The following is a 26447-nucleotide window of genomic DNA, read 5'->3' on the forward strand; positions in this document are numbered from 1 at the left end:
CTGTCACTAGCCAAAATGTGCAGTCACAACCGAAACATGGGATGTTTTGTCAAAAATAAAGTATATTGAATAGTTCAATGTATATTCAAACTAATGAATCGTTAACTTTGAAAATCAGTATAATTAACTTTATGCCTTTTACAAAAAACAAAAAATTGGATTCAAAATACAACAAATCTCATAAATTACACTTGAAATATTGTTAAAATTGTAATTGTTATTGATTTACCTGCGAAAACTTTTTTTTTTTTTTTTAAATAGCAAAAACTACATTTACGAGGTTAATGTAAACAAAATGTTAATAGGTCAATATAACCCTTAACCCTTGTTAAATTATTTATTATTGTTATTTCAGTAGTGAAAAATTTGGGAGGAGGAAAAATAATCCCAAACTTTCTGAAAATACAATATGAGAATTAACTGCACAATTACTAGAAATGTGTACCATGGATATTATACAATATGCATACATACAGAATTTGTGGAAAAAATACATTTTTTTCAAAATGTTTCCAACTCTGACTTTGCACCAATTCTGTAGAACGGCCCCATATATATATATATATATATATATATATATATATATATATATATACAGTACAGTCCAAAAGTTTGGAACCACTAAGATTTTAATGTTTTTAAAAGAAGTTTCGTCTGCTCACCAAGGCTACATTTATTTAATTAAAAATACAGTAAAAAACAGTCATATTAATAAATATTAATACAATTTAAAATAACTGTGTACTATTTAAATATATTTGACAAAGTAATTTATTCCTGTGATGCAAAGCTGAATTTTCAGCATCGTTACTCCAGTCTTCAGTGTCACATGATCCTTCAGAAATCATTCTAATATGCTGATTTGCTGCTCAATAAACATTTATGATTATTTTCAATGTTGAAAACAGTTGTGTACTTTTTTTTTTCAGGATTCCTTGATGAATAGAAAGTTCAAAAGAACAGCATTTATCTGAAATACAAAGCTTCTGTAACATTATACACTACCGTTCAAAAGTCTGGGGTCAGTAAGAATTTTTATTTTTATTTTTTTGAAAAGAAATTAAAGAAATGAATACTTTTATTCAGCAAGGATGCATTAAATCAATCAAAAGTGGCAGTAAAGACATTTATAATGTTACAAAAGATTAGATTTCAGATAAACACTGTTCTTTTGAACTTTCTATTCATCAAATAATCCTGAAAAAAAATATTGTACACAAATATTTTGTACAATTGTACACATTAAATGTTTCTTGAGCAGCAGATCAGCGTATTAGAATGATTTCTGAAGGATCATGTGACACTGAAGACTGGAGTAATGATGCTGAAAATTCAGCTTTGCCATCACAGGAATAAATTACTTTGTGAAATATATTCAAATAGAAAACAGTTATTTTAAATTGTAATAATATTTCACAATATTACTGTTTTTTACTGTATTTTTAATTAAATAAATGTAGCCTTGGTGAGCAGATGAAACTTCTTTTAAAAACATTAAAATCTTAGTGGTTCCAAACTTTTGGACTGTACTGTATTTTTATTTTTTTTATTTTTTTTGCATAGTAAAATAAAATCTGTAGCTGTAGTTTGTTTTTGTTTTGTTTTTTGCCAAATAATTTTGATAAATACCTTAACCAAATTTATTGTCTTGTTTTTCCTTTAGGCTATATTTATAATATTTAAAAGATATATAAAATATTTTCCTCTTATTTTTGATGATTGCTTAATCAAACTTGTAGGGTCATTAAAAAAAACCCTCCCCTCCGGACATGTATATATAGTAACTAACTCAATGTTCAAGTTGATTTCAGTTTCTGATTTCAAGTAAAAGTCAGTGAGAGCGGATATGGCTCAAGAGATGATCTGAAGTCCAGAGGAACTCTCTTCAGTTTCAACCTCTCTTAAAAGTAATCTTTGTTGTTGCATAACTATTGGCCCTGATCAACAGCCCCAGATTCTGTGACGAGTGAGGACAGCCCAGCATCCAGCCTGCATTTCTTTGACCTCGCTATTTCCCTGACGGAATGAAAAAGTTGGAGGAAAAACAGCAGATCTGACTTGTGAATTTACCTCCCGCTGACACATGAATATGCAGCCCGAATATTATTATTAACAATTCAGAAGTGCCTCATTAAAGATAACTTATAATTTAGACTCTCAGCATCCAGCAAATCTAAGAACCATTTCAATTTTTCAGCAACCGAGGCAAACATTTAATTTAATGATAAATTAACAATTTAACAATTTAATCTTATTTTTTGGTGACCCATTTTTAAATTTCATATGCCACAGTTTGTTTGCAACCCCACAATGAGGAAATGAAGGTGCTAAAAAAACAACAACAGTTTCAATATGCCTACATAAATGATTTTAAAATGAGATTATATATGATTTTAAAACTTTTCAATTACATATGTTCCTTTGTATTAGCAATGGTAACAATGGTCCTTATTTTCTCTTGAATTGACAGAGATTGCATGTTTTATGGTTTAGGTTAAAGGTTAATGACAACAGATGTTTTTGTTGTTCTTTTCAGTTATGCAGCATGTCACATGTTTCTCGAGTTTAGATTAAATGCCAGATCAGTAATCATACATCTGGCACAAAACAACAAGAGCTCATCACATGTGAGCTGTTCTTCAGTCAATTGTTACAAACTGCACATCCATATAAAAAATCTCTATATTTAACCTTCGGTATTGAATCATTTTCTTGATGTTTATCACCTTGGAAACAGATTTCTATTGAAGGCAACTGAAGATCACTTCATAGAGCTCTGTGAAGCATTGTGTGTGTTTCTCGGTTTTATTTCTTAGTGTATAGAGAGACTGCATTGAAATCATTTACATGTGACATACTTTTTTTCTCCAACTTTAAAAAGCCTTTAGTTATGGTGTCTGTGTCAAAGAAACTTACGGACATGAAAGGTTCTCAAAAAAAAAAAATTGGGTCAGCCTTTTATTTCTTTGGCAGCAACAGCCCTAAAATAATATGCAGAGTTTTAAATTTTTAGTTGTTTAATAATTAATACATTTTTTAATTAATTTTGGGCATTTCAAACTCCAAACATGTTTGAATACACTATGCATTGTAAAAATATCTACATTATTTACTCACAAGCAACAAGTCCAAAATTACTTTTGATTCATTACACTCATGTGAATTTAATCATAATAAATATATAACATCTAAAATTCTCTGCATGGGCTTCAGTGTACTTTTAAACACTGTTTGCTATGAATTAATAATTATCCCATAGTATTCTTCAACAGTTATATAACTACTGGTTTATCTTTCTTCATTGATGGATTATGCTGAGCTTGCAGTCATTTCCCACTTATTTAACATCTATTATCGCTCCAGTATCTGATTTGAAAATAAAATATTCTTCGATGCTGGGACCTTTAAAGCCATTCAAAAATCTCTGCAGAATTGAAAGCTACAGATTTTCTATACTGTAGTTTCATATCTGTAGTATCATCATATTATGGTATTTTTTCTCACATAATAAAATCATTTCAACTCAGGTTGGTATTTCATGTCATTTTGCATGAGAAATCATAATGGAGTGAATATTACAATATTCAAACTTGATTCTGATTGGCCAAATGTGTGTTTTTGCATAACTGACTGTTATCCCAGGCAACTACGTCACTAGTTTCTTATCTTGTCACCTTATGGTCTTTTTTATTACATAATTATAATAATTTCAACTCAAATCAGTATTTCATGACATTTATTTAGTTCAGTGTTTCCCAACCGGGTGCTGTGTAAAAAAAAAAAAAATAAAAATACTATGTTTTTATATATATATATATATATATATATATATATATATATATATATATATATATATATATATATATATATATATACAGTGCCCTCCACAAATATTGGTATCCTTAGTAAATATGAGCAAAGGTGGCTGTGAAAAAAAAAAATCTGCATTGTTTATCTTTTTGATCTTTCATTCAAAAAATTCACAAAATTCTAACCTTTCATTGAAGGAAAAGAATTGAAAATGGGAGAAAAAGCTGATTATGAAATAAAAGTTTTTCTCCTATACACGTTTGCCACAATTATTGGCATCCCTAGAAATTCTTCTGAGTAAAATATCTCTGAAGTATATTCCCATTCATATTTACATCTTTTTAGCACACCAGGTTGATCATGAACATGAAATTGTGTAGCCATGACTTCCTGTTCCACAGGAGTACAAATATGCGTAAACACAGAGGCCAAATCCACTTAATCATTCATCACAATGAGAAAAAACAAATAATATAGTTCTGATGTGCAGCAAAAGATCGTTGAGCTTCACAAAATAGAAAATGGGTATAAGAAAAAAGCTAATGCATTGAAAATCCCCATTTCCACTATCAACTAAAGAAGTTACAAATCTGCCTGGAAGAGGACTTGTGTCTAAATCATCCTAATGTGCGGTGAGGAGGAAAGTTTGAGTGGCCAAAGACTCTTCAAGGATCACAGCTGGAGAATTGCAGAAATTAGTTGAGTCTTGAGTCTCAGAAAGCCTAAAAAAATTACCAAACAGCACCTACATCCCCACAAGTTGTTCGGGAGGGTTTCAAGAAAATTCCTTCTTTGCTCATCCAAAAACAAACTCCAGCATATTCAGTTGTCAGACAAGACTGGAACTTCAAATGGGACCGGATTCTATGGTCAGATGAAACTAAAAAATAGCTTTCTGCCAGCAAACCCACCAGATGGGTTTGGTGCACACATGGATAAAAAGTATCCCATGCCCACGGTTAAATATACTGCTGGATCTTTAATGTTGTGGGCCTATTTTAATGCTAGAGGTCCTGGACATCTTGTTCAGATTCATGGTATCATGGATTCTATCAAATACCAACAGATAAAAAATCAAAACTTGACCACTTCTGCTAGAAATCCAATAATGGGCTGTGGTTGGATCGTCCATCAGGACAATGATCCAAAACAAACATCAAAACCAACACAAAAAAGGGTCACTGAGCACAAAATGAAGCTTCTGCCATGGCCATCCCAGTTCCCTGACCTGAAACCTAAAGAAAATGAGTGGAGTGAACTGAAGAGAAGAAGCACCAACATGGAGCTGGGAATCTGAAGGATCTAGAGAGATTCTGCATGAAGGAATGGTCTCTGGTCTCTCCTCAGGTGTTCTCCAAACTCATCAGGCATTATAGAAGAAGACTCAGAGCTGTTATCTTTGGAAAAGGACATTGCAATAATTGGGTGGCAATAATTGTGGCCAACATGAACTAGAGAAAAACATTTATTTCATAATGAGCTTTTCCACCCATTTTCAGTTCTTTTCCTTCAATGAAAGGTTCGAATTTTGTGATTTTTTTGAATGAAAGATCAAAAAGATAAACAATGTAGATTTAATTTCACAGCTGCCTTTGCTCATATTTACTAAGGGTGCCAATATTTGTGGAGGGCACTGTATATATATATATATATATATATATATATCTGTATATATCTGTACATATATAACATATATATATATATATATATATATATAGCTAAAATGTGTAAAAAAAAAAAAAAAAAAAATCTATTATGTACCAGCAATCTCCAATAACAACAAATAACACACAAATTTATAATAAAAATGCAATTCGTAAGAAAGGTTGGTCTGAATTTCGGTGCTCCTCTATCCAAAGTACGCATACAGCCGCCTCTCAAGCAGCCCGCGAGTGCCAGATTGATTTCTTTTTCGCGGCTTGTTCCTATTAAACGGTCAAATACACACAAAAATATTGTCACAGATGTCCGTCTTGCTGAGTATTCACATAAACACATCAGTTACATCCTAAGTGAATGTAAACGCTATAGAACGAAAACGCATGTGCAACAGTATATTGGATCCGTGCATCAGGTCTTAAAGTGACAGCAGCCTAATAAACATGCTGCCTGTGTTGTTAATGTTAATCAAACAACATAAGACAAAGAGAAAATCACTCACTGCCTTTGACTGAATAATAATTTTGTAACTTAATTTGATTAACAATGAAAACTATCCAAGGTTATATTATATTTAATTGCTTTATTCAATTTTTGTAGTATTTTTTTTTTTTTTTACCTGAATAGCCCTTCTACTGTAAAGCCCTGGGTATAGGCCTACTTTGTTTTTTTATGCGTTCGCTAGTGTATGCGCACAGTCGAACGCACAACCTTGTAACTTCATTTGACAGGCGTTCAACGCATGCGCAGTTTTGAATAATCTCTCGCCACGAGTTACCACCTATGTAAACATCTTTGTAGGGCTGGACGATTAATCGAAAAGTAATCGAAACCGAAATTCAGAACCTCTAACCGACGTAATTTTCCCATGTCGTTATTTCGTTTTTTTAATCCTTCCCCCTTAAAAACATAGCACGTGACTCTGCCCCGTCCAGTCAGTGGCATAAAAGCAAAACACGGAGGTGAACGTCGGTTCAACACATAGTGATGGCGCGCGAGCGGTGAGCCTTGCGTCTTCCCTAAACTTTGTCTGTTGTATTTATTTTATGGTTTGGACATTCATGCGATTAGACGATCGGATGTGTATTATTATATCGAGTTACCGCGTTCGCGCAGCTGCATTGTGGCACGAACACTCATACAAACAGTAGCTGCACAAAACGTGAAGATCGCGCGCACAGAGAGGAACGCAGATACTAGTTGGCAGCGCTGTCCTGTGATTTATCACTTAAGTAGCTTAGAAACTCAAAACTTATTAAAGCATTTATTTTTCTACTTTTGAAGGAACTATTAACAACCCACAGCTTCACAATTAATAGAGAGACAGTATGACTAATTCACACGCAATCGCTCTCATTACGCACTGGTAGTGCTATCTGATTTACAACGAGCAGATAGTGACTAACTGCTGATAGTGAGCTATGTCAGATCGCTCTTTCAATAGGAAAAAATATCCCACCTTTAATAGTCAAGCATATTTACAGTAGCCTACAAACCTTGTCAGTAAACTATGGGGGCAAAAAAAAAACAGAAACAAAATAATCGTTCATTAATCGTAATCGAGGTAAAATGTTCAATTAATCGAGGTTTTGATTTTAGGCCATAATCGTCCAGCCCAACATCTTTGTATTCTTTCATGCTAGAGTTGTACAAATGTGGGTATTTTCTAACCTCTTCACACAATCTCTTGACTATGTAGGCCTCCATTGTCACTGTAGCTTGCATGAGTTCTGTCTGTTCTGTTTATGCAGTTTTTCTTTGACTACCTTATGAATCGTCGCCCCCAGGGCGCAGTTACAAAAATCCAGTGGTGCGCGTACTCTTCTGATGACGAAATTCGCATCATGCTCACTGTACGCTGACCCTCCAACCCGATCTCATGACAATTCGTATGTATTTTACGAAGTGGCTAATTTGTACGAATTCTTACAACCTCAATCGTACATATTTTACAAGTTGACAAATTCATATGAATCCATACGAATGACCTACCCCAAACCCCGCCCCTAAACCTACCCGTCACTGGGGTTTAGACAAATCGTACAAATTCGTACGAGTGAGGTCGTACAAATGCATACAAATTTGCCAACTCGTAAAATACGTACGAATTGGTCATGAGATATCGTTGGACCTTCGCGTACACGTAAAAACTTCAGACCTACTTGAAAAACTTAAAGCAATTTATTTAATTTGTATATTTTTTCTATTGTATTTATTTGTTTTATCATTAGTAATTTGTTTATTTGTTCATTTTGAAATCAAGATATCTTGTGCTATTGCAACAAAATTACCCTCATTGTAAAAACACAAATACATTGAGTGAGCAAACATATAGGTAAGATAGTTGTAATGGTAATTGAGCAATGTTTATATGTGAAAAAAAGCCTTAATTAAAATCTGTCATCATATACAGTGATCTCTTCAGAAGAAATTATTGATTGCCTAGACATTCAATGGATGGACAAAAAAATTAGATAATATAATATTAAAAATATCTATATGACAGTAGGGCTGAAACGATTAGTCGGCATTATCGACAACGTCGACAATAAAAAATTATCGACAAATATTTTTGTTGTCGAATAGTCTCTTGCCTGCAATAACGCGGTGTAACCAGTGGGGCGCTGTAGCGCATTACTGTAATGCTGCTCTCCCGGATCCAATCTAATAAAAGAAGTCAGCGCTTTGGAGTACATAGTGCAAACGAAGTCTAACCCGTGAAATGTGGGAGATTAACATAGCATAAACATAACAAACATAACGTTTAGCATAACTACAGAATACTGTCATGCAGGGCCACCAACTCTCATTCAAACTCACTGTTCTCACGCCACACGTCCCACACAGTGAAAGATGCATCGCAGAGCAAAGAGGACACAGACAACGCGCCGACTGATAAGACAGATCAGGTTACTTATGATATAAAACTAAGTCTCAGCTTTTAAATTCTGTCAATTTTACTACGGGATTCAAACAATACTTGTGGTTGTGACGCTGTTTAACGTGGAGTGGCAGATCGCTGTAACACCTCAGTTCAAGCGGTATGTGAACCTATTCCTCTCTATTACAGCGCGAAATAGACATGAATGAACATCAAAAAGTACTTACTGAATTTACTGAAATGAATCCATCTCTAACGTAATCACCTAACAAGAGTTTTAACCGCAGAAAGAAGTCAATAAAACTTGCAAACAAATATATCACACAAAATGTAACATTTACCTCAGGAAAGCCATTCAATGACCATAAACTCGATATATATATATATATATATATATATATATATATATATATATATATATATATATATATATATATATTATATATCTAGAGAGGGACATTTTTACAAAAAAAAACAACAACAACAACACATAATTAACGTTACATTAAATTTTTATATAAATACATTAATATTTTTACTATTTATAATGCCTGATTTTTATTGTTATTAAAAAGTTATTACAATTCCCAGACTTAAAAACACAGTACCAGTCATTGTAACAGTTGGACTATTGATGACTTCTGAGGGGGAAAGAAAACCTAAAGGATATTGGTCTATTTAGTTGGCGTGAAAATCATTAAAAATACACTTTCAAAAGCTGAAGTGATTTCCTTTTTTTATTTACTAGTTAAAGTACAGTATAACTCAGTATTTTAACTAATTGCTAAAGTGGAATAATCAAACAAAGCTTACTGATTAATCAGTGCAATAATCGATGATTAGTCGATTAATCGTTCTAATAATCGATAGATTAATCGACTATCAAAATAATTGTTTGTTGCAGCCCTATATGACAGTATATACGGTGTGGTATCGAAAATCGATACTTTTCAAGAAGGTATCGTATTGAAGTTAGTATCGTGACAACACAGGGTGCCACAAATTTTTAAAAAATGTTCAAAAGGTGCCGTGACTGAAAAAGGTTGGGAAACACTGATTTAGTTATTTGCTAAGTAGCCATTTAAGTGGGACAACGCACGGCTGTACATTATCTCTGTTATGTTATTTCATTACTGCACATACATTTTGTGTAATTCTTTCATCATAGCTCCAGCGAAACGTATATCTCAGTATGAGGTTGTTTGCACGAGTCTTGAGTCTTTGCACGTCACTCTCCCTTTATTATCTAAATTTGTAAGAGCAATGCATGCAACATTAGTCCACAATTTGAGGTTTCCAGCAGTGTGAACTGCGAGAGTGATTCCAGCACCCATCATCTAGGGAGGAGATGAGCAAATTTAATGCAAAAGAGGCCCTACAGTGCTTTGCTCTGCACTTCAAAAGATGTCGCCTGTCTGCATGAGCGCTAACCTCCAATCAGAGTCACTCAGATTGCCAATCTTTGTCATTTGGCTGTTAAAGCAGAGCCAATGTGGCAGCGCTCATTTGGACACAGTTAAAACTGGATATCATGAGGTTGACATGGCACGTTTGAAAAGCCTCCTACATGCCATCAGCCATGTCTTTTCAAAAAACGTCCAAGGATAGCTTTGTTTATATTTCCAATTGAATTTCTCCATTTGGATTTGCAAACACTGCAACACAAAAGCCCTGGCTGTGCAGGGGACAGATTTATCCCTTTAATATGAGAGGCCTGACAAACTTTTACGTAACGGATCCTTTAGTGACACACTGGCGATGCTCCAGCTCAGTGGCAGGCATCAAGTGGATACGGAGCTGGGGCGTGGCAGCGCTGAATTGCTGTGAAATCCCAGATAAGCTGAGTTTCAGTGGCAGTAGAGCCAGAGCTGAGTGAGTGGGAGGACAAATGCATGAAAAAAGAGCCTTACCATCTGCTGCTGTGACAGTGGCAGAAAGGCAGACCTTCAGGCAAGCCCCTGGATGGAGATCACCCCCCCCACCCCCCAATCTTCTTGTGAAATCTTCATGAGATTGAAAAGATTTCAATGGCATTAGATAACAAAATAGACTTTTTCTCAGAATTAAGTTTTGCAATGACTTTTAAGCAACTGGTGTCAAAATCAATTTTGGAAATGTATTACGTCAGTTTTCCTCACAGGTGTTTTAAAATTTCAAGCTTAACAAAAGACTTTTTGCCAAATGTTTTACTTGAGCTCAAACCAAAATTTATTCAGACACCTTGAACATTTCATTCATTAATACAGTTTATTTGCTATAGTCTAAAAAAATGGTAATAAAATATGACAAGATCAGAAAAAATAATCTTAATTATGTCAGATAAGCAAAACATGGTCAGGTCAAAGTGTCTGAATAATTTTTGGATAATTTTTTTTCAGTTTTACTGGTAGTCCACTGTATGAAGAATTTTTGGGTATAATATATCACAGTTTACTTTAAAGGTGCCATCGAAAATTTTTTTTTTACAAGATGTAATATAAGTCTAAGGTGTCCCCTGAATGTGTCTGTGAAGTTTCAGCTCAAAATACCCCATAGATTTTTTTTAATTAATTTTTTTAACTGCCTATTTTGGGGCATCATTAACTATGCACCGATTCAGGCTGCGGCCCCTTTAAATTCTCGTGCTCCCTGCCCCCGGAGCTCGCACTTGCCTTGAACAGCATAAACAAAGTTTACACAGCTAATATAACCCTCAAAATGGATCTTTACAAAGTGTTCGTCATGCAGCATGTCTAATCGCGTAAGTACAGTGTTTATTTGGATGTTTACATTTGATTCTGAATGAGTTTGAGGCTATATGCTCTGTGGCTAACGGCTAATGCTACACTGTTGAAGAGATTTATAAAGAATGAAGTTGTGTTTATGAATTATACAGACTGCAAGTGTTTAAAAATGAAAATAGCGATGGCTCTTGTCTCCGTGAATACAGTAAGAAATGATGGTTACTTTAATCACATTTAACAGTACATTAGCAACATGCTAACGAAACATTTAGAAAGACAGTTTACAAATATCACTAAAAATATCATGATATCATGGATCATGTCAGTTATTATTGCTCCATCTGCCATTTTTTGCTATTGTTCTTGCTTGCTTACCTAGTCTGATGATTCAGCTGTGCACATCCAGACGTCCTGCCCTTGTGTAATGCCTTGAACATGGGCTGGCATATGCAAATATTGGGGGCGTACATATTAATGATCCCGAATGTTACGTAACAGTCGGTGTTATGTTGAGATTCGCCTGTTCTTCAGAGGTCTTTTAAACAAATGAGATTTACATAAGAAGGAGGAAACAATGGAGTTTGAGACTCACTGTATGTCATTTCCATGTACTGAACTCTTGTTATTTAACTATGCCGAGGAAAATTCAATTTTTAATTCTAGGGCACCTTTAATTTGCTATCTTCACTTACACAAATGAACTATAGTGTCCTGCACCCACTAGTAAAAATATATCAAAAATGTCTGAATAATTTTTGGTTTGACTGTATTTCAAAGCCATTTGCTTTTGATGTTTCATGATATCAGATATTTGGGTAACATTTTACAATAAGGTTGCACAATTTTACAATTAAGGTTTGTTACAGTCAGCATGAAACGGAAGACAACAACAAGAAAAAAATGCAGGACTTGATTTTGCCCATTGGGAATTGATTGAAAAAATTGAAAGAATTGTCCATTTTGATATCACGGTGACAAACTACAGTAGTTTACATGAATTAACAATGAAAAATACTTACAAAGGATTTATGAATCTTAGTTGATGTTAATTGCTCGGAACCACTAAGGGGACATGGTGATGGAAAAAATTTGGAAAATAATGGAAAAATTATATTTCAATGTTTTTGCGTTTTTGTATTCTCATGCAAAAGTATTGTGTTCTTCTGAGAAACTTTGCGTTTGCTTGCAAAAGCACTGAAATACATTTTTTTTTTATTATTACTATGTCATACTATTTCCATGACAAAAGTTTTGTGGCAAACCTAAAGTTTCTTAGGGGAAGGCAAAAGTTTTGTGAGTGAACATAAAATGTTTTGTGAGAGATTTTTTTTCTCCCATCACCATCCGTATAATTTCAACACTACGTTATTAAAATTTAAAGTTCTGTTAATATTATTTAATGGACCTGAGCTATCAATGAACAGTTATAAATTTATTAAAGCTGCAGTCCGTAACTTTTTTCAGTTAAAAATGATCCAAAATCATTTTTTAATCAAGTACATACCAGCCAGTGTTCAAAACTATCTCCTTATCTTAGCCCGATTCACAACGGTAAGCTTGTAATAATGTGTTCTAATACCAGTGGTACTGGTGGATTTCAGTGCACGTAGCCGTTCGTCTTTGCGTCATTACGTCACGTCTGTTTACATAAAGAACAAGTCCCAGCTAGTAGGCTATATGATGTGAGGATGCTGCAGGTAGCGGATCATTTATAGCCTTTTCTCACAGCAGCTGCAAATTAACATTAGAGATTAGACTGTACAGATATTGAAATCTACAGGTAACGCTAATACACACTAAATACATGTAGTCACGCAATTCTGATGTTGTTAACATTAACGATTTGAGAACAAAGTATAACAATAATAATAATTTGTACGGTTTGATGTGATATGAACTAAGCGAATGTTAGATTTAATCACCATTGGCAGCGCAATTTTTTTTTCTCTCAGTTGGTCAGAACAAAAATGGCAGATTTGTTATTTACTTGTTCAGATGACATTATCTGGTGAATTCTTATTTTGGTCATACTTCGAAGACTACAATCTGTGATTCCAAAGCACAGTATCCACTAGTGCGGTGACTGACAGCCACACATTCTCCTCAAAGCATTAGATTCATCCGTGCTGAGGAGCCGAGCCGATGCACAACCCACGCAAAGATGATAATTCCGCAAATAACTGCAATTGCAGGTTTCAAACAGAGATGGCGAACAAAGAGGCGAAACTTACGTACTGCAGCTTTAACAAATGACATTTTATTGACATCTTTAAGCAGTTGAAACCAAGAAACTGAACAAATCAGTAGATTTTCAATCTTTTCATAGTTTTTTCCCCATCCATTAAAAAAATTTCTAACAAGCAGAGCTGTTATGTTTGTAGTCCTAAAATCTAGAACAGACAGTTCAAAGATTAATAAATATTATAACATGTGTATTGCTCATTGTAGTGTTAGTTAATGCCTTAGCCAACATGAAGTAATGGGACCTTATTGTAAAGTGTTACAGATATTTGTAATTGTATCAAATTTTCATTGGTGTTTCACATTATGCATGTTTCCCAACATTATTCACATGTAGTGAATCAAATTTGTCATTCCTAAACTGCATCATTACCATTCAAAGAGACACATTTGGAATTGCGGTCATCACTCAGAGGATGCAGTTTGTCTTGATGCAGATGCAAAAAGCATGCAAATTAACAAAAGAAAATCCAGCAGTGTTACAGTAGGGTGCCAGTCATGGCAAACTGCCTTCTGTCTGATGTTCTCTCAACAGGAAAGAAATTACAAATGGAAAGAAACAGTGGGAAAGGCATTGACTACTATAATTTTATTCTTTTTCAATCTCTGGGTTGTTTCTATCAGAGTTTATTCACTAAATAAATAGTTTATTATGATCCTTGTAAGACTGGAAGACATACAATTCATAGAATGGTTTATATAATCTTTATGATATTTAAAAGACTTCTTTAAGCAGTTGAAACCAAGAAACTGAACATATCAGTAGATTTTCAATCTTTGCATCATGTTTGTTTCCATCCATTTAACTTGGCACAATAATTTCTAACCAGCAGAGCTGTTATGTTTGTAGTCCTAAAATCCAGAACAGTTTTCAAGCCATGGATTCCCTTGGGACTGTTTTATGTATTTTTAGAATGGTGGTTTTGGATTTGTGAGTAAAATAAGGCTTGTGGTTAACATTACTTGATAAAACTTTTTTTTAATGTAAGTTGCTAACAAGTTTGTAAGTAAGGGCTACAATTACCTGAGGGATTGTGAATTTGTATGTAGCAACTTAGCAATTTAGGCCTACGCTTTTTTTTAACAAACAAACGAACAAACAAACAGCAGCTTCAAAATTCATGTTTGAGGTAAACTGCTTTTAATTTGTGTATAACCACAGATTTTACTTTACACAGAAATCAAAAACGGCTAATAAACACCTATTGAGCCGAAGTGGGCTTTAAAAATTACTGTTCACTTCAGAATTAAAATTAAAAAATTTAATATCGCAGAGCTAGTGCAAAATGAGCATTTGTGGTTAAAAAGCATATACATTTTTATTTATTTTTTTAGAAAATGTCCAATTATTTCACTAGATAAGACCCTATTCCTCATCTGGGATTGTGTAGAGCCCTTTGAAGCTGCACTGAAACTGCATTTTGGACTGTTGGTAACAATTGAAGTCCACTATATGTAGAAAAATCCTGGAATGTTTTCATCAAAAACCTTAATTTCTTTTCGACCGAAGAAAGAAAGACATGAACATCTTGGATGACAAGGGGGTGAGTAAATTATCAGGCAATTTTACTTTAAATAATAATTTTCAGAGAGGCTAGCAATAGCCTGCTCTAGCAATAGCGAGCTAGCTTTGCTGGGCTCACAACATCCCACCCTCCCTTCCACTCTTCAAAGCCATGCCTCCTCCAAAACACATAAAGGCAGTAATGCAAATTTTGCGGTTTTCCCGTGGAATTGGCCTAATTTTAAATTGTTGCCACAAGTGAAAATGTTTCCCCTGTACATACGATTTCGGTGCTCCAACAGCCCCAAAACACCCCCCAGACGTACAAATTCAGTGAAGAATTCGGACGCATGATGAAGAAAACAGCATTTTTGTTGCACAGACCTGGCAACCCTACACACAGCTGCTCTCTGCAAATCGTCACAAGAGACTGTGTTAATCTACCTCATGTCTCAAAGCACTTAACGTTAAAATAATAATGAACGTACACCACTAAGAGCTTGTTCCTGACTGCTGCAGATTCATTTCGGTGTTGGTACTGTTGACATGGAAACGCATTATTCTGAGTCTGAGGACGTGAACAGCTCTGGTTAGAACGTCATGTGTTGCCATCTCTTAATTATGGTAGTTAAAGGTCCTCTAAGCGATGTCACGGCCAAAACATTTTTTGTCACATACAGCAAACATCAACTCACTATCCGCTAGCTGCCTGTCCCCTGAACACACTGTAAAAAACATGCGTTCTCTGTAGTCGCCACAAGCTCTTAAAAACGGCGACAAAAACAAACTGGTGCAGCCTGGACCACGAATCATAATAAACACGAGTGCCTTAGGGATGATGCATTTTTGTAGGCAAAACCCGTAAGCGAGTTAGCATTTTAGGACTTTCGGTTCCAACGCCGTAAAGTCTATGGGTTTTTTGAATGGGTTTTTGCTAAATCGCCTGAAATAAGGTCTGTGGTTAACAAAGCCTCTAAATACTTTCACGTTTTGATCTATGACATAAAACACACCAGTTATAACCCACTTGTGATTTTTTTTTAACTTTTACTGTGTCTTAAAATCAGCGGTTGCTAACAAGTTGCTAAAAGGGACTACTTCCTTTGGCGGGGACTTTAGACGTCATCATTAAAAACGGGACATTTGGACAGCATTTCTCATGAAAAAGTGGATAAGTATTCATAACAGCACAGATCATAATCAGCGAGCATGTTTATAAATAAAGTTGTTTTCTAAATAAAGTTTGAGGAAGCTTGGTGGTGGTGATGTTGATCCGCGACCATGGTGTGCTGTAGTCCGTTTATAGCCTACTGTTAGCCTTTTATATCTGACGACTTTATTTAGGCTTCAAAATCTATAAATGTTGTGTTAACTTGTAAAGATTATCTTGATAGACAAAACGTGTAAGTGTCATAACCCTTTGTTAAACACAGAGCTTATTTTCTGCGATTTTCCAAAAGTCTATGGGAAAAATGCATAGGCTTTCAGTCGAGGGAACCCGTGCGCCGCTAACTTCCGGGTTAGCCTACAAAAACACGTCAAATGCGTGTTCATGACTGTTTCAGGAAGCACGGATGGGAGGGGAAGAGGAGGCGGAGGGAGGGTCTAGCTAGCATCTGTTTTGTTTGACAACACTAAGAACGTCAACAGGAAGTTACTCCACCCAGGATCGCTTAGAAAACCTTTAAGGCACGAACGCAGCATAAGCTCGTTGTTTTGATTCGGAAGGAACTGTAAAAACGTGGCTGCTGTTTTGGTTGTGGTGCTCGTGACTGGCGTCTGTCTAAATAAACTCTCTATAGCAAGTCCTACCCCTTCCACAAATGATATATTTATAAAAATACATTTAGACCATTTAACATAATGATTGCTATCAGGATATGAGGAGACTTTCAACCAGTATAACAAAAATTGTTTCTGTAGAGAATCACCTATTGCACCTTTAAATTTTCATAGTGGTAGAAAGGCACGTTGTAGTTATTGCTGCAGATTGTTCTTGGGTTAGTTCACCCAAAAATGAAAATTCTGTCATTTATTACTCACCCTCATGTCATTCTACACCCGTAAGACCTTCGCTCATCTTCGGAACACAAATTAAGATATTTTTTATGAAATCCAAGAGGTATGACTCCAGAAAGGTAACAAAGGTCCAGAAAGGTACTAAAGACATTTTTAAAATAGTCCACGTGACTGCAGTGGTTCAGCGACAAGAACACTTTTGGGCGCAAAAAACGAAACAAAAATAAGGACTTTATTCAACAATATCTTCTCTTCTGTGTCATTAACTTACGTTGTTTACATCCAGCGCTCTCAGGTTCAACACGACTCATTGGCCAGCTCCTGCGTCAGCATCACACGCATACGTCGTGTTGCTCACGTGATCAGCTTTGGCCAATAGAGGGTATGCATCGACGTCACTTTCCCGCCGGAACGCGCTCCCTCAGCTGGACTGAGTGGCGAAAGAACCTGCTGCGTGACTGGATTTAATAGGAGAAACTGCGAAAAACAAGCGAAAAACAAGCAAGTAAAACAAAGGATTACTCTAAAGGTTGGGCTCGAAAATGTTTCTTATGACACGTCAAATAAACCTAATCCATGGATATTGACATGCAGCCAAGAGTCGTGTTTCCTGACATTTCTATATGCCTGATTTCGATGGCGGGGAAATACATAAAGCAAATCTGCCTGTGGATATTTTATATAACTACAATATAGGTAGGTTTAAATCCAAGTAATCACTTATATCAATGTTATATCGTCATATTGTCCAGCCCTAAAACATAATATAGTTTTATAGTATAGTTTTTGTCAGTGTTGTTTATTTAAAAACACCCAATTATGCAGAATATAAGATGGAAAATATTTAATTGATGAGTTGTCAACATAATATATAACAATACAATATATACGATATGATTTTACCTCAAAATCCATCAATTTGACACAAAATTTTAACTGCAAATAGCTACATGTTTCTCTGCCTGGAGTCCAGCTGTTTCTGTGAACTTCAGTGATCCATTTGCTTTTTTTTTCTGTAGCTTTCGGCAGTCTTTAAAATATACCTCAGGTTATGTGTCAAAGCTATTTGTACAGTCAATCACAAAGCTCTTTCCCGTTTTGGAAGTGTTTTGAGTGTTTTTCGCGACATTCACGCTGAAAACCAATGCTGTCATTCAGTCTTTTGCCACTCAGTGGGCGTGACCGCAGCCGTAACGGTCGACGGTGACATCACGTGCATACCCTCTAAACTGGGCCGGTATTCGGACGTAAACACGGAAGCCTTCACTGTGCTTACTGCAGGTGACTATGTAAGAATAATGAACAAAGAAGAGAAGAGATTGTTGAATAAAGTCGTTGTTTTGTTTTTTTGCACGCAAAAATTATTCTCGTTGCTTCATAAAATTAAGGTTGAACCATTACAGTCACGTCGACTGTTTTAACGATTTAGTCGCCTACCGTTCTGGACCTTGAAAGTGTCAGTTAAATTGATGTCTATGGACGAGTCACCTCTCAGATTTCATCAAAAATATCTTAATTTATGTTCTGAAGGTCCTACGGGTGTGGAACGACATATGGGTGAGTAACGTTAATTAATTTCTTGTGTGAACTTAAACAAGGCAGCAATTAAACTTTTGAGTTGGGTTGAAATGTAAATTGATTGTTTTACAGTATAAGATGGGCATATAGAAATAGTAGCGGGTACTAGATTATGTAATACACAAAATTTTTAAACAGAAATCCATTCATCGTATAATCGGAAGTGAATCAAACTTGTAATTCCAGAAATGCGATGCATTGATCCCACGAGCCAGAGAGAATCATGTGGAATTGCGTCAAACACTTAAAGGATGTTTTGGCATTTAGTGGATGCATTTCACTCATGCATTAGATTTGAAACAATAGTCTCTGATGCAGGGCTTTTTTCAGGTCATATGTGTCTGTCTAATCCGTCTTTTCCTCAAACCCTACAGACAACTGTGGGAAGCGCGTGTATGCCCACCGCTGATGCCATGTGGTCAAAGCAGCTGTGCAGCTGATAACCAATGACAGGCAGCAGACGCCGCGCGGAGCTGCAGCATGAGTCGCGTCGCGCTGATATTTAAACCATTCTCACATCGCGCATGCCAGAGATGAGAGCTGCAGCGATTTCTGCGCTGAGAACGGAAAGATGCTGCCTTTCCCGAGCCACCGCGTTCATGGATTAAGCTGGATTTCAGGACACACCTGTAGATTTTTCACCTACTCTGCATAATGCCTTATCCGAGTCAGTTACTGATTTTAGTGCTCTTCCTGGGCTCGTTTGGGGAATGCTGGAATAAACACGCAACGAGAGAGAGGAGGTGGACCGGAGCTGTGGAAACTCAGAAGCATGGGACGTAAGTGGCAATTCAATCTTTCACAGCTAAACTTGGATTGACATCTCATGCTGATGATGATGTAGACTACACCTGCACATTGCTAATGATGAAAAAGTTGCTGATGTTGATGACAATAATCACACTGAAGATGACTGAGAATGTCAAGTACACACAACATCTTTGATTCCATCTATTTAACTAGTCCCAAATTTTAATTTTAAAGTGGAAGAAAAACATATTAATTATTGCATGCTAAGATCTAGATTTTTTTACTTAAAGGGATAGTTCACCTAAAAATGAACAATTTGTCATCATATACTCACCCTCATGTTGTTCCAAACTTGTAATATTTTAAAATATTTTAAAGAATGTTGATAACCATACAGTTGACACCACCCATTGACTTCCATAGTATTTTTTTCCTACTATGGAAGTCAATGGGTGTCGTCAATTGTTTGATTACCAACATTCTTTAAAATACATTCTTTTGTGTTCAACAGAAGAAAGAAACTCATACAGGTTTGGAACAACTTGAGGGTGAGTCAGTGATGACAAAATTTTTATTTTTGGGTGAACTATCTCTTTAAGGCAGGTTTTTAGTTGGCCAATTCAAATTTTTACTGTGCAGAGTGGCTGATATTATATAATTTAATTAATTATAGCAATTGGGATATACAAAATTTTATGAGTTGACCCTAAAATGCGTGTGTCTGGTTGTCAATTTTTTCTATACTTCTCCATGAATGAATTTTTTTCATCTGACAATACAGGAATGCTTCAATAAAGTTGTCTCACAATCTAAATCATTATTAAAATTACGTTGCATTAACCAAACAAGTTGTGGTATACAGATAATGTGTCTAATTCCATGCATTTTTAGGTAAATGAAAACAAAAACAGCAAAAATTCACTAAATGTGTCAGACTTTGTAACTTATTTCTAAAAAAAACCCACTTCTGTTAATCGACCAAGCGGGCACAGTTATCGGCTGATGCTGGTAATCTCCAAATAGATATTTCTCATATTTCTCAGTCCATTACTAATTACAATCATTTGATGATAAAGTTTCTGATTTACGTGTTCAGAGATGACAGTGTTGCGCATAAGAACTGAGGTGATGGTATATCCTCATCCATTGATGTCTCTCATCAGACTCATTTTTCCACCATCTTTATTAGCCTGATTTCTATATGACAGCAGAGTGCCATAAATGAGGCCAGGGGCCGGGGTGCAATTAACGTGACCCAGACAGATGATACCGCCACTGAACCGAAATGCGTATGACGGGTGTGCTCGGACTGGTACTTTTACTCAGACAAACAGCCACGTGTCACGGGCACGTTTCGCCCATCTGCCAAGGACAGTACATTGGCACAAAGCTGTCCCGACAAGCTGATATGGGTACAGCCTCATGGTTCTATGAAATTAAAACAAACAAGCAATCTTCAGAATTAACATGTTGTTAGAGTGCAAAAGCCTGCAAATTTGCATGAGTAAATCCAGCAGTATCGCTGCAGACAGGGTGCCAGTCATGGCAAGCTGCCTTCTGTCTCATATTCGCAACAGGAAATAAATTACAAATGGCAAGAAGCTGTGAGGAATGAGGCAGCTGACTACTCGCTGGATTCTTTTAAGTCACTGTCAGTGATTGTTATAAAGGGTTAATTATGTTCATTGCTTGACTGGGACAAGCACAGTTCATGAAATCCAGTGTTCGGGACTCATCTGAGCGTCTGTCGATAAGATCTCCTGTAATTTGAAACAGATCCGGCTGCGGCAGCTAGTTCATCACTGCCTTAACAATTTGTTGATACAAGCGCAGTGTATGATCTTAATCCGTCATTACACTTTTGTGGCTGCATTTTCACAGAAATTATATAAACGTCATTGACTTTGAGGGTACAGGCTGAATTTTTCATGTAACCTCTGCTCATTTTCACATAATAATAGAGCACATTGTCCAAATTCATGATATAAGAGGCTGATTTGAGTGTTTTTGTGACTTTGAAACCCGCAGCTCCCTAGCAAAGAAGCCGCCAGATGTGACAAAATCACGACGACTGAAAACGGAGCAGTTGTTGAAAGTGGATGATCACGACTTCACCATGAGGCCCGCATTTGGAGGTTAGTTCATCATTCTCCTGTGTTGCAAATGTGAACTGAATTCCCTTAATTTATATGCCATAACCTTCATTTGGGAGTCTATTTTAAATGTACATGTACAGCATGTGTAATGTAAAAGGATTAGCGTCAACATCCTCCATGAGCAGCTGAAGATTAGTCAAAAATACTGTACTTTGGGGCATGAGACTAAGAAAGACACAAGTCCTGTCAATGAAGCTGATAAAATACTATTATAAATTCCTCAGTCCATTATTTACCTAAAAGCCACTAAAATATTTTTAGTTTCATTGTTTTGGTCTTATGTACAGATTTGCACATATTTAGTATGCACAATTGGAGAACATTCGGGTCAGTTATTTGACCAGCAGGCATAAAATCTACACTGGCTCCCTCTAGAGGGGTAAACAATCTCCCTATCAAGCACTGCTGTAAATAAGACTGGGATTTCAGTTTAACTGGAGTGCATATGGTTTTGAGAATTGGAATTTGTAATGTGCATTAGGTAGGTGAATTTAGACTATTATTATTTGATATTAAGCCATATAGTTACCTGCATAAAATCTCCAAATATTGACTACTTTCTAGCTGATGTAACGTAAGAAGTCTATGAGTAGGAAGTTGTATGATTCTGAAACAAAGAAAAGTTTTGAAGAAATAGATTCTGCATTAATTTCTAGGTTACTATAATTAAATAAGTACATTTGTGTCATTGATTATGTGACTTTGTACAGACAGTCAAATGTTTTTGCTTCCACTGAATCAAAAGATGCTCTTTGGATCATCTCAAAGCATTCTGGAGAACACGATCATCAGGTTTTACACAAATTTGTGAAGGAAGGAACTAAATACTTCATGAAATTCTTTCAAAATTTTCAGGTAAATATTCCACTCAGTTTTAGTCAGTTATATTATTTCATGTTAAAGTGTAACTTTCAATCCGGTTTGTATTGTTACAATGTCGGTATGTTTAATCGTTCTCCATGTTACCTGGACTGAGAAATTCATGTTTATTTGTCAGCGTTTTGCATCATCCAGCAGTCTTTTGTCAGCTCGTGAAAACTACAGATTATACTTCCACATTTTTGTATCCCTGCCTAGAAACAGTCGGATCGACAGAGGGTTATTAAAGGCAGGGTAGGCAAAAAAATGTATAAAAAACTTTTTTTCAAAATTTGTTTAAACTTTATTTATATATCAATACATAATTAAAATGTAAGTACTCTGAAAAAGAAAGTATAAAAATCGAGTGTCTGTAGACCTCTCACGACTGTTTTAAAGACAGCTCATTATTTCCATTCACTCCACCCCCTCCCTTCTGGGCTCCTTCCAAAGCCACGCCCCCAAAACGCATGAACGTGTGACTCCGACCACTGAGCTGGAAGACGCATTATTTACCTGAGACGAGCGGAGAGGAAGGAGCACAGTGCATGTAGTGACATCATGTCAGAATCACATGTAATAAAAATAACTTTAAAATTATGAAGATAAACAAACAAGATGTATTTTAGTACTCACTATCAAGCTAGCATATTGATATTGGTAAAGTTTAAAATATATATTTTTTGATTCGCTAACGAGCTAGTTATCTATAAGGCAAAGCTAAAAACAGGTTGCATGATACACGTTTTTCCATTACCATCATTTACACTGTGATGAAGATGAATTTCGTGTAAGATTCATAACATATACGTTGTTCTACAGATCAACAGAGTAACATACACTCAAATATCAACTCACAACTGCATTGCAGACACAAAATAATAACACACACATACAACAAAGTGTGTACGACACACACAGATACAAGATAAAGACATCAGTAAACATAGGTAGAGAATATAAAAACAAAACAAAGGCGAAAAAAACGTGCAGGTAAACTTGCAGGTGAACATGGTAAAAGACTTAGACAGAGGGTAAAATTATGCACAATTCAACACTATAGCTATCATTATTTATCGTCTCTACTACGGCTCGCTAAGTAATGTTATGTTAGCTATATTACGCAGCTACGTGTGCTAATGACACATGCTTCATGAAAAAATAAACAAAAAAATATGTATGATCAAAATACAAAAAGAAAGATTTACCTGTCCAGCAGAAATAAAGCCATCAAGGAGTCACTTTTCAGCCCCTTGAGTTCCCTCAGTTCTCGCCATCGCTGGAAAGCCACGCCGATATTAACTCGCGTTTTATTTCTTTGTTTATCCAAAGACTTTTTGTTCATTGCCTTTTCTTGTACTGTTACTGTCTTCCTTTTTTTGCCTGGTTTGCCTTCACTAACTGCATAGGCCGATACTGTGAATTTAGCTTGCTGTTTCTCTGCCATTGTTTTGGTATTCCTAGGATCCGTGCCTCTTGGATTCCCCAAATCAAACGTGCGCGCGCAAGTGGGCAGGTCATGTGTGGCAAAAGGGTGGTTGCCATGGTTGCGAGAGAGTGACAGCCGCCTAAGCCAATCCTATGTTTCGTCCCGGATGGAAATAATGAGCTGTGTTTAATACAGATTAAACGGTCTAGAGTCACTCGATTTTTATACTCTTTTACCAGAGTTCTTACATTTTAATTATGCATGTATATATATAGAAAGTTTAAACAAATTTGGAACAAAATTTCTTACCTACCCTGCCTTTAACAGAACGGTTATTGTAAAGCTAGGTTTATCACTGAAAATTGTATTGTACTATGTCTACTCTTTAAACAGCATTATGGTAAAAATGGAACACTATGGCAACAACTTTCTTACCTGTACAGAATGGCGTTTTACTTCGGTCTGAACTGACAGAACAGAGTTTCTTTCAGTTTTTCCCCTACATTTGTCTTGAAACTGTGTTCATGGTCATCCAGTTTGAAATGTTGACTACAAACTACAACATTTTTATTTAGATATTCAGTCGCGGCGTTCTCTCCATATTTTCTTTGCAGCCTTTAGCTGCTGCCTACAACACACTGGATCCTTCACTGAAAACCGAAAGTAACTCACTCCTGCTAAACGTTTACTCTTTGAATTCTTGCACCCGGGAATAATACAAGTCGACACCCATTATGACTTAAAGTTTGCTAAGAAGTATTTGCTACTAAAGCAAGGCAGTATTGACTCTGGTCAAGTGTATCCATAGCAGACTGATGGGAGTGGCCTTGGATGGCAACATGCCCAGTGCATTATGGGTGTTTTCTTACCTATTTAGCAAAAGGGAAGACAGCAAGCCTTCTTTCTGTTTTCTCTAGTCAGGCACCAATTTCATTTTTTCCCCACTGCCTTTCTACTGCAAAGCAGACAAGTTTTATTGAAAGCCCATTTTGCCAGCGGTGAAGTACCCCTTTAAGAATAACAATGTAAGGTTGGTCTGCGTGCTTTGATTAAATTTAATTTATGCATTGACATGGATTTGCTTCGAACCTTGATTCCACATATTTCCTGTTACAAAGCAATACCTTATTAAACTCACGCAAATCAATTGCAGTTTTTAAGCTTTTTTAACTTGGCAGATGGAGCTTTGTACACTTTACTCAAGGTTTTTACATAAGTTTTAATGAGATTGTCACTGTCACTTTTAGGAGCGTTAACAATAAGCGTTAACAAGCAGATCACATAGAAACAGCTGGATGTGTTGGCAAATTGATCCTCTGGGAAGATAAGATTTTTAATTATGAATTGTTTACCCAAAAATTGCCATTATTTATTCACTCTCATTTTGTCTCATAACCCTTATACTGTACTGTGATATTTTCAGTGAATTTCAGTGATAATCATAGTAACATGAGACTTTGAAGCTCCAAAAAGGATGAAAAAAAAAAAAACACCATAAAGGTATCATAAAAGTAGTCCATACAACTTACACCAATCAGGCATAACATTATGAGCACTGACAGGTGAAGTGAATAACATTGATTATCTCTTCATCACGACACCTGTTAGTGGGTGGGATATATTAGGCAGCAAGTGAACATTTTGTCCTCAACACTGAAGTGTTAGAAGCAGGAAAAATGGGCAAGTGTAAGGATTTGAGCGAGTTTGACAAGGGCCAAATTGTGATGGCTAGACGACTGGGTCAGAGCATCTCCAAAACTGCAGCTCTTGTGCGGTGTTCCTGGTCTGCAGTGGTCAGTATCTATTAAAAGTGGTCCAAGAAAGGAACAGTGGTGAACCGGCGACAGGGTCATGGGCGGCCAAGGCTCACTGATGGAGAGCAAAGGCTGGCCCGTGTGGTGCGATCCAACAGACGAGCTACTGTAGCTCAAATTGCTCAAGAAGTTAATGCTGGTTCTGATAGAAAGGTTTGTTACATATGGGGCTGCATAGCTGCAGACTAGTCAGGGTGCTGCTGGGAAACCTCAGGTCTTGCCATCCATGTGGATGTTACTTTGACACGTACCACCTACCTAAGCATTGTTGCAGACCATGTAAAGTCTTTCATGGAAACGGTACTCCCTTGTGGTTGTGGCCTCTTTCAGTAGGATAATGCGCCCAAAGCAAAAATGGTTCAGGAATGGTTTGAGGAGCACAACAACGAGTTTGAGGTGTTTGACTTGGCCTCCAAATTCCCCAGATCTCAATCCAGTCGAGCCGTCTGTGGGATGTGCTGAACAAACAAGTCCGATCCATGGAGGCACCACCTGGCAACTTACAGGACTTAAAGGATCTGCTGCTAACATCTTGGTGCCAGATACCACAGCACACCTTCAGGGGTCTAGTGGAGTCCATGCCTCGACGGGTCAGGGCTGTTTTGGCAGCAAAATGGACCAACACAATATTAGGAAGGTGGTCATAATGTTAAGTTTATATATTCTGTAGGCATATGATATAAACATGATTCAAAAATGGCATGTCAATGTCATGGTCAGCAAAACGCCATTGTTTTGTGTCTGTGTGTATGCAAAAATGTAATGATTATTATGGAATAATGACTTGATATGGCTTCAGAAGACTTTTATGATGCTTTTTATTTTTGGTGTTTGGTGTTTGTCCTTTATGGAGTTTGACAGTCTTGGCCAATGGCCACTATAAAGTGTAAAGATTCAAAAACTTCCCCTTTTTATGATCCATGGACAAAAATAACAGCATATGGGGTTGGAATGACAGGAGGGTGAAAAAAATCATGTCAGAATTTTAATTTTTGTATGATCTATTCCTTTAATGCAGAGACTCC

At 36.2% G+C, this 26447-nt stretch overlaps 1 protein-coding gene across 2 annotated transcripts in view; it reads left to right on the forward strand.

Annotated features, from left to right (window-relative positions):
- The first annotated feature begins 8324 nt into the window (after nucleotides 1–8324).
- Nucleotides 8325–26447, forward strand: part of gabrr2a (gamma-aminobutyric acid type A receptor subunit rho2a) — a 41816-nt gene continuing 23693 nt past the window's right edge. The window contains exons 1-3 of one of the 2 annotated variants that reach the window (XM_048190731.1): nucleotides 8325–8378; nucleotides 18790–19194; nucleotides 21194–21300. In XM_048190731.1, the coding sequence (XP_048046688.1) occupies nucleotides 19070–19194; nucleotides 21194–21300 (232 nt within the window). In that variant the 5' untranslated portion in view covers nucleotides 8325–8378; nucleotides 18790–19069. Of the gene's footprint in view, nucleotides 8511–18789; nucleotides 19195–21193; nucleotides 21301–26447 lie in introns of both variants that reach the window. The other variant, XM_048190730.1, reaches the window with a different exon arrangement.

The sequence above is a fragment of the Megalobrama amblycephala genome, linkage group LG5, assembly GCF_018812025.1.
Source record: "Megalobrama amblycephala isolate DHTTF-2021 linkage group LG5, ASM1881202v1, whole genome shotgun sequence".
Taxonomy (NCBI): domain Eukaryota; kingdom Metazoa; phylum Chordata; class Actinopteri; order Cypriniformes; family Xenocyprididae; genus Megalobrama; species Megalobrama amblycephala.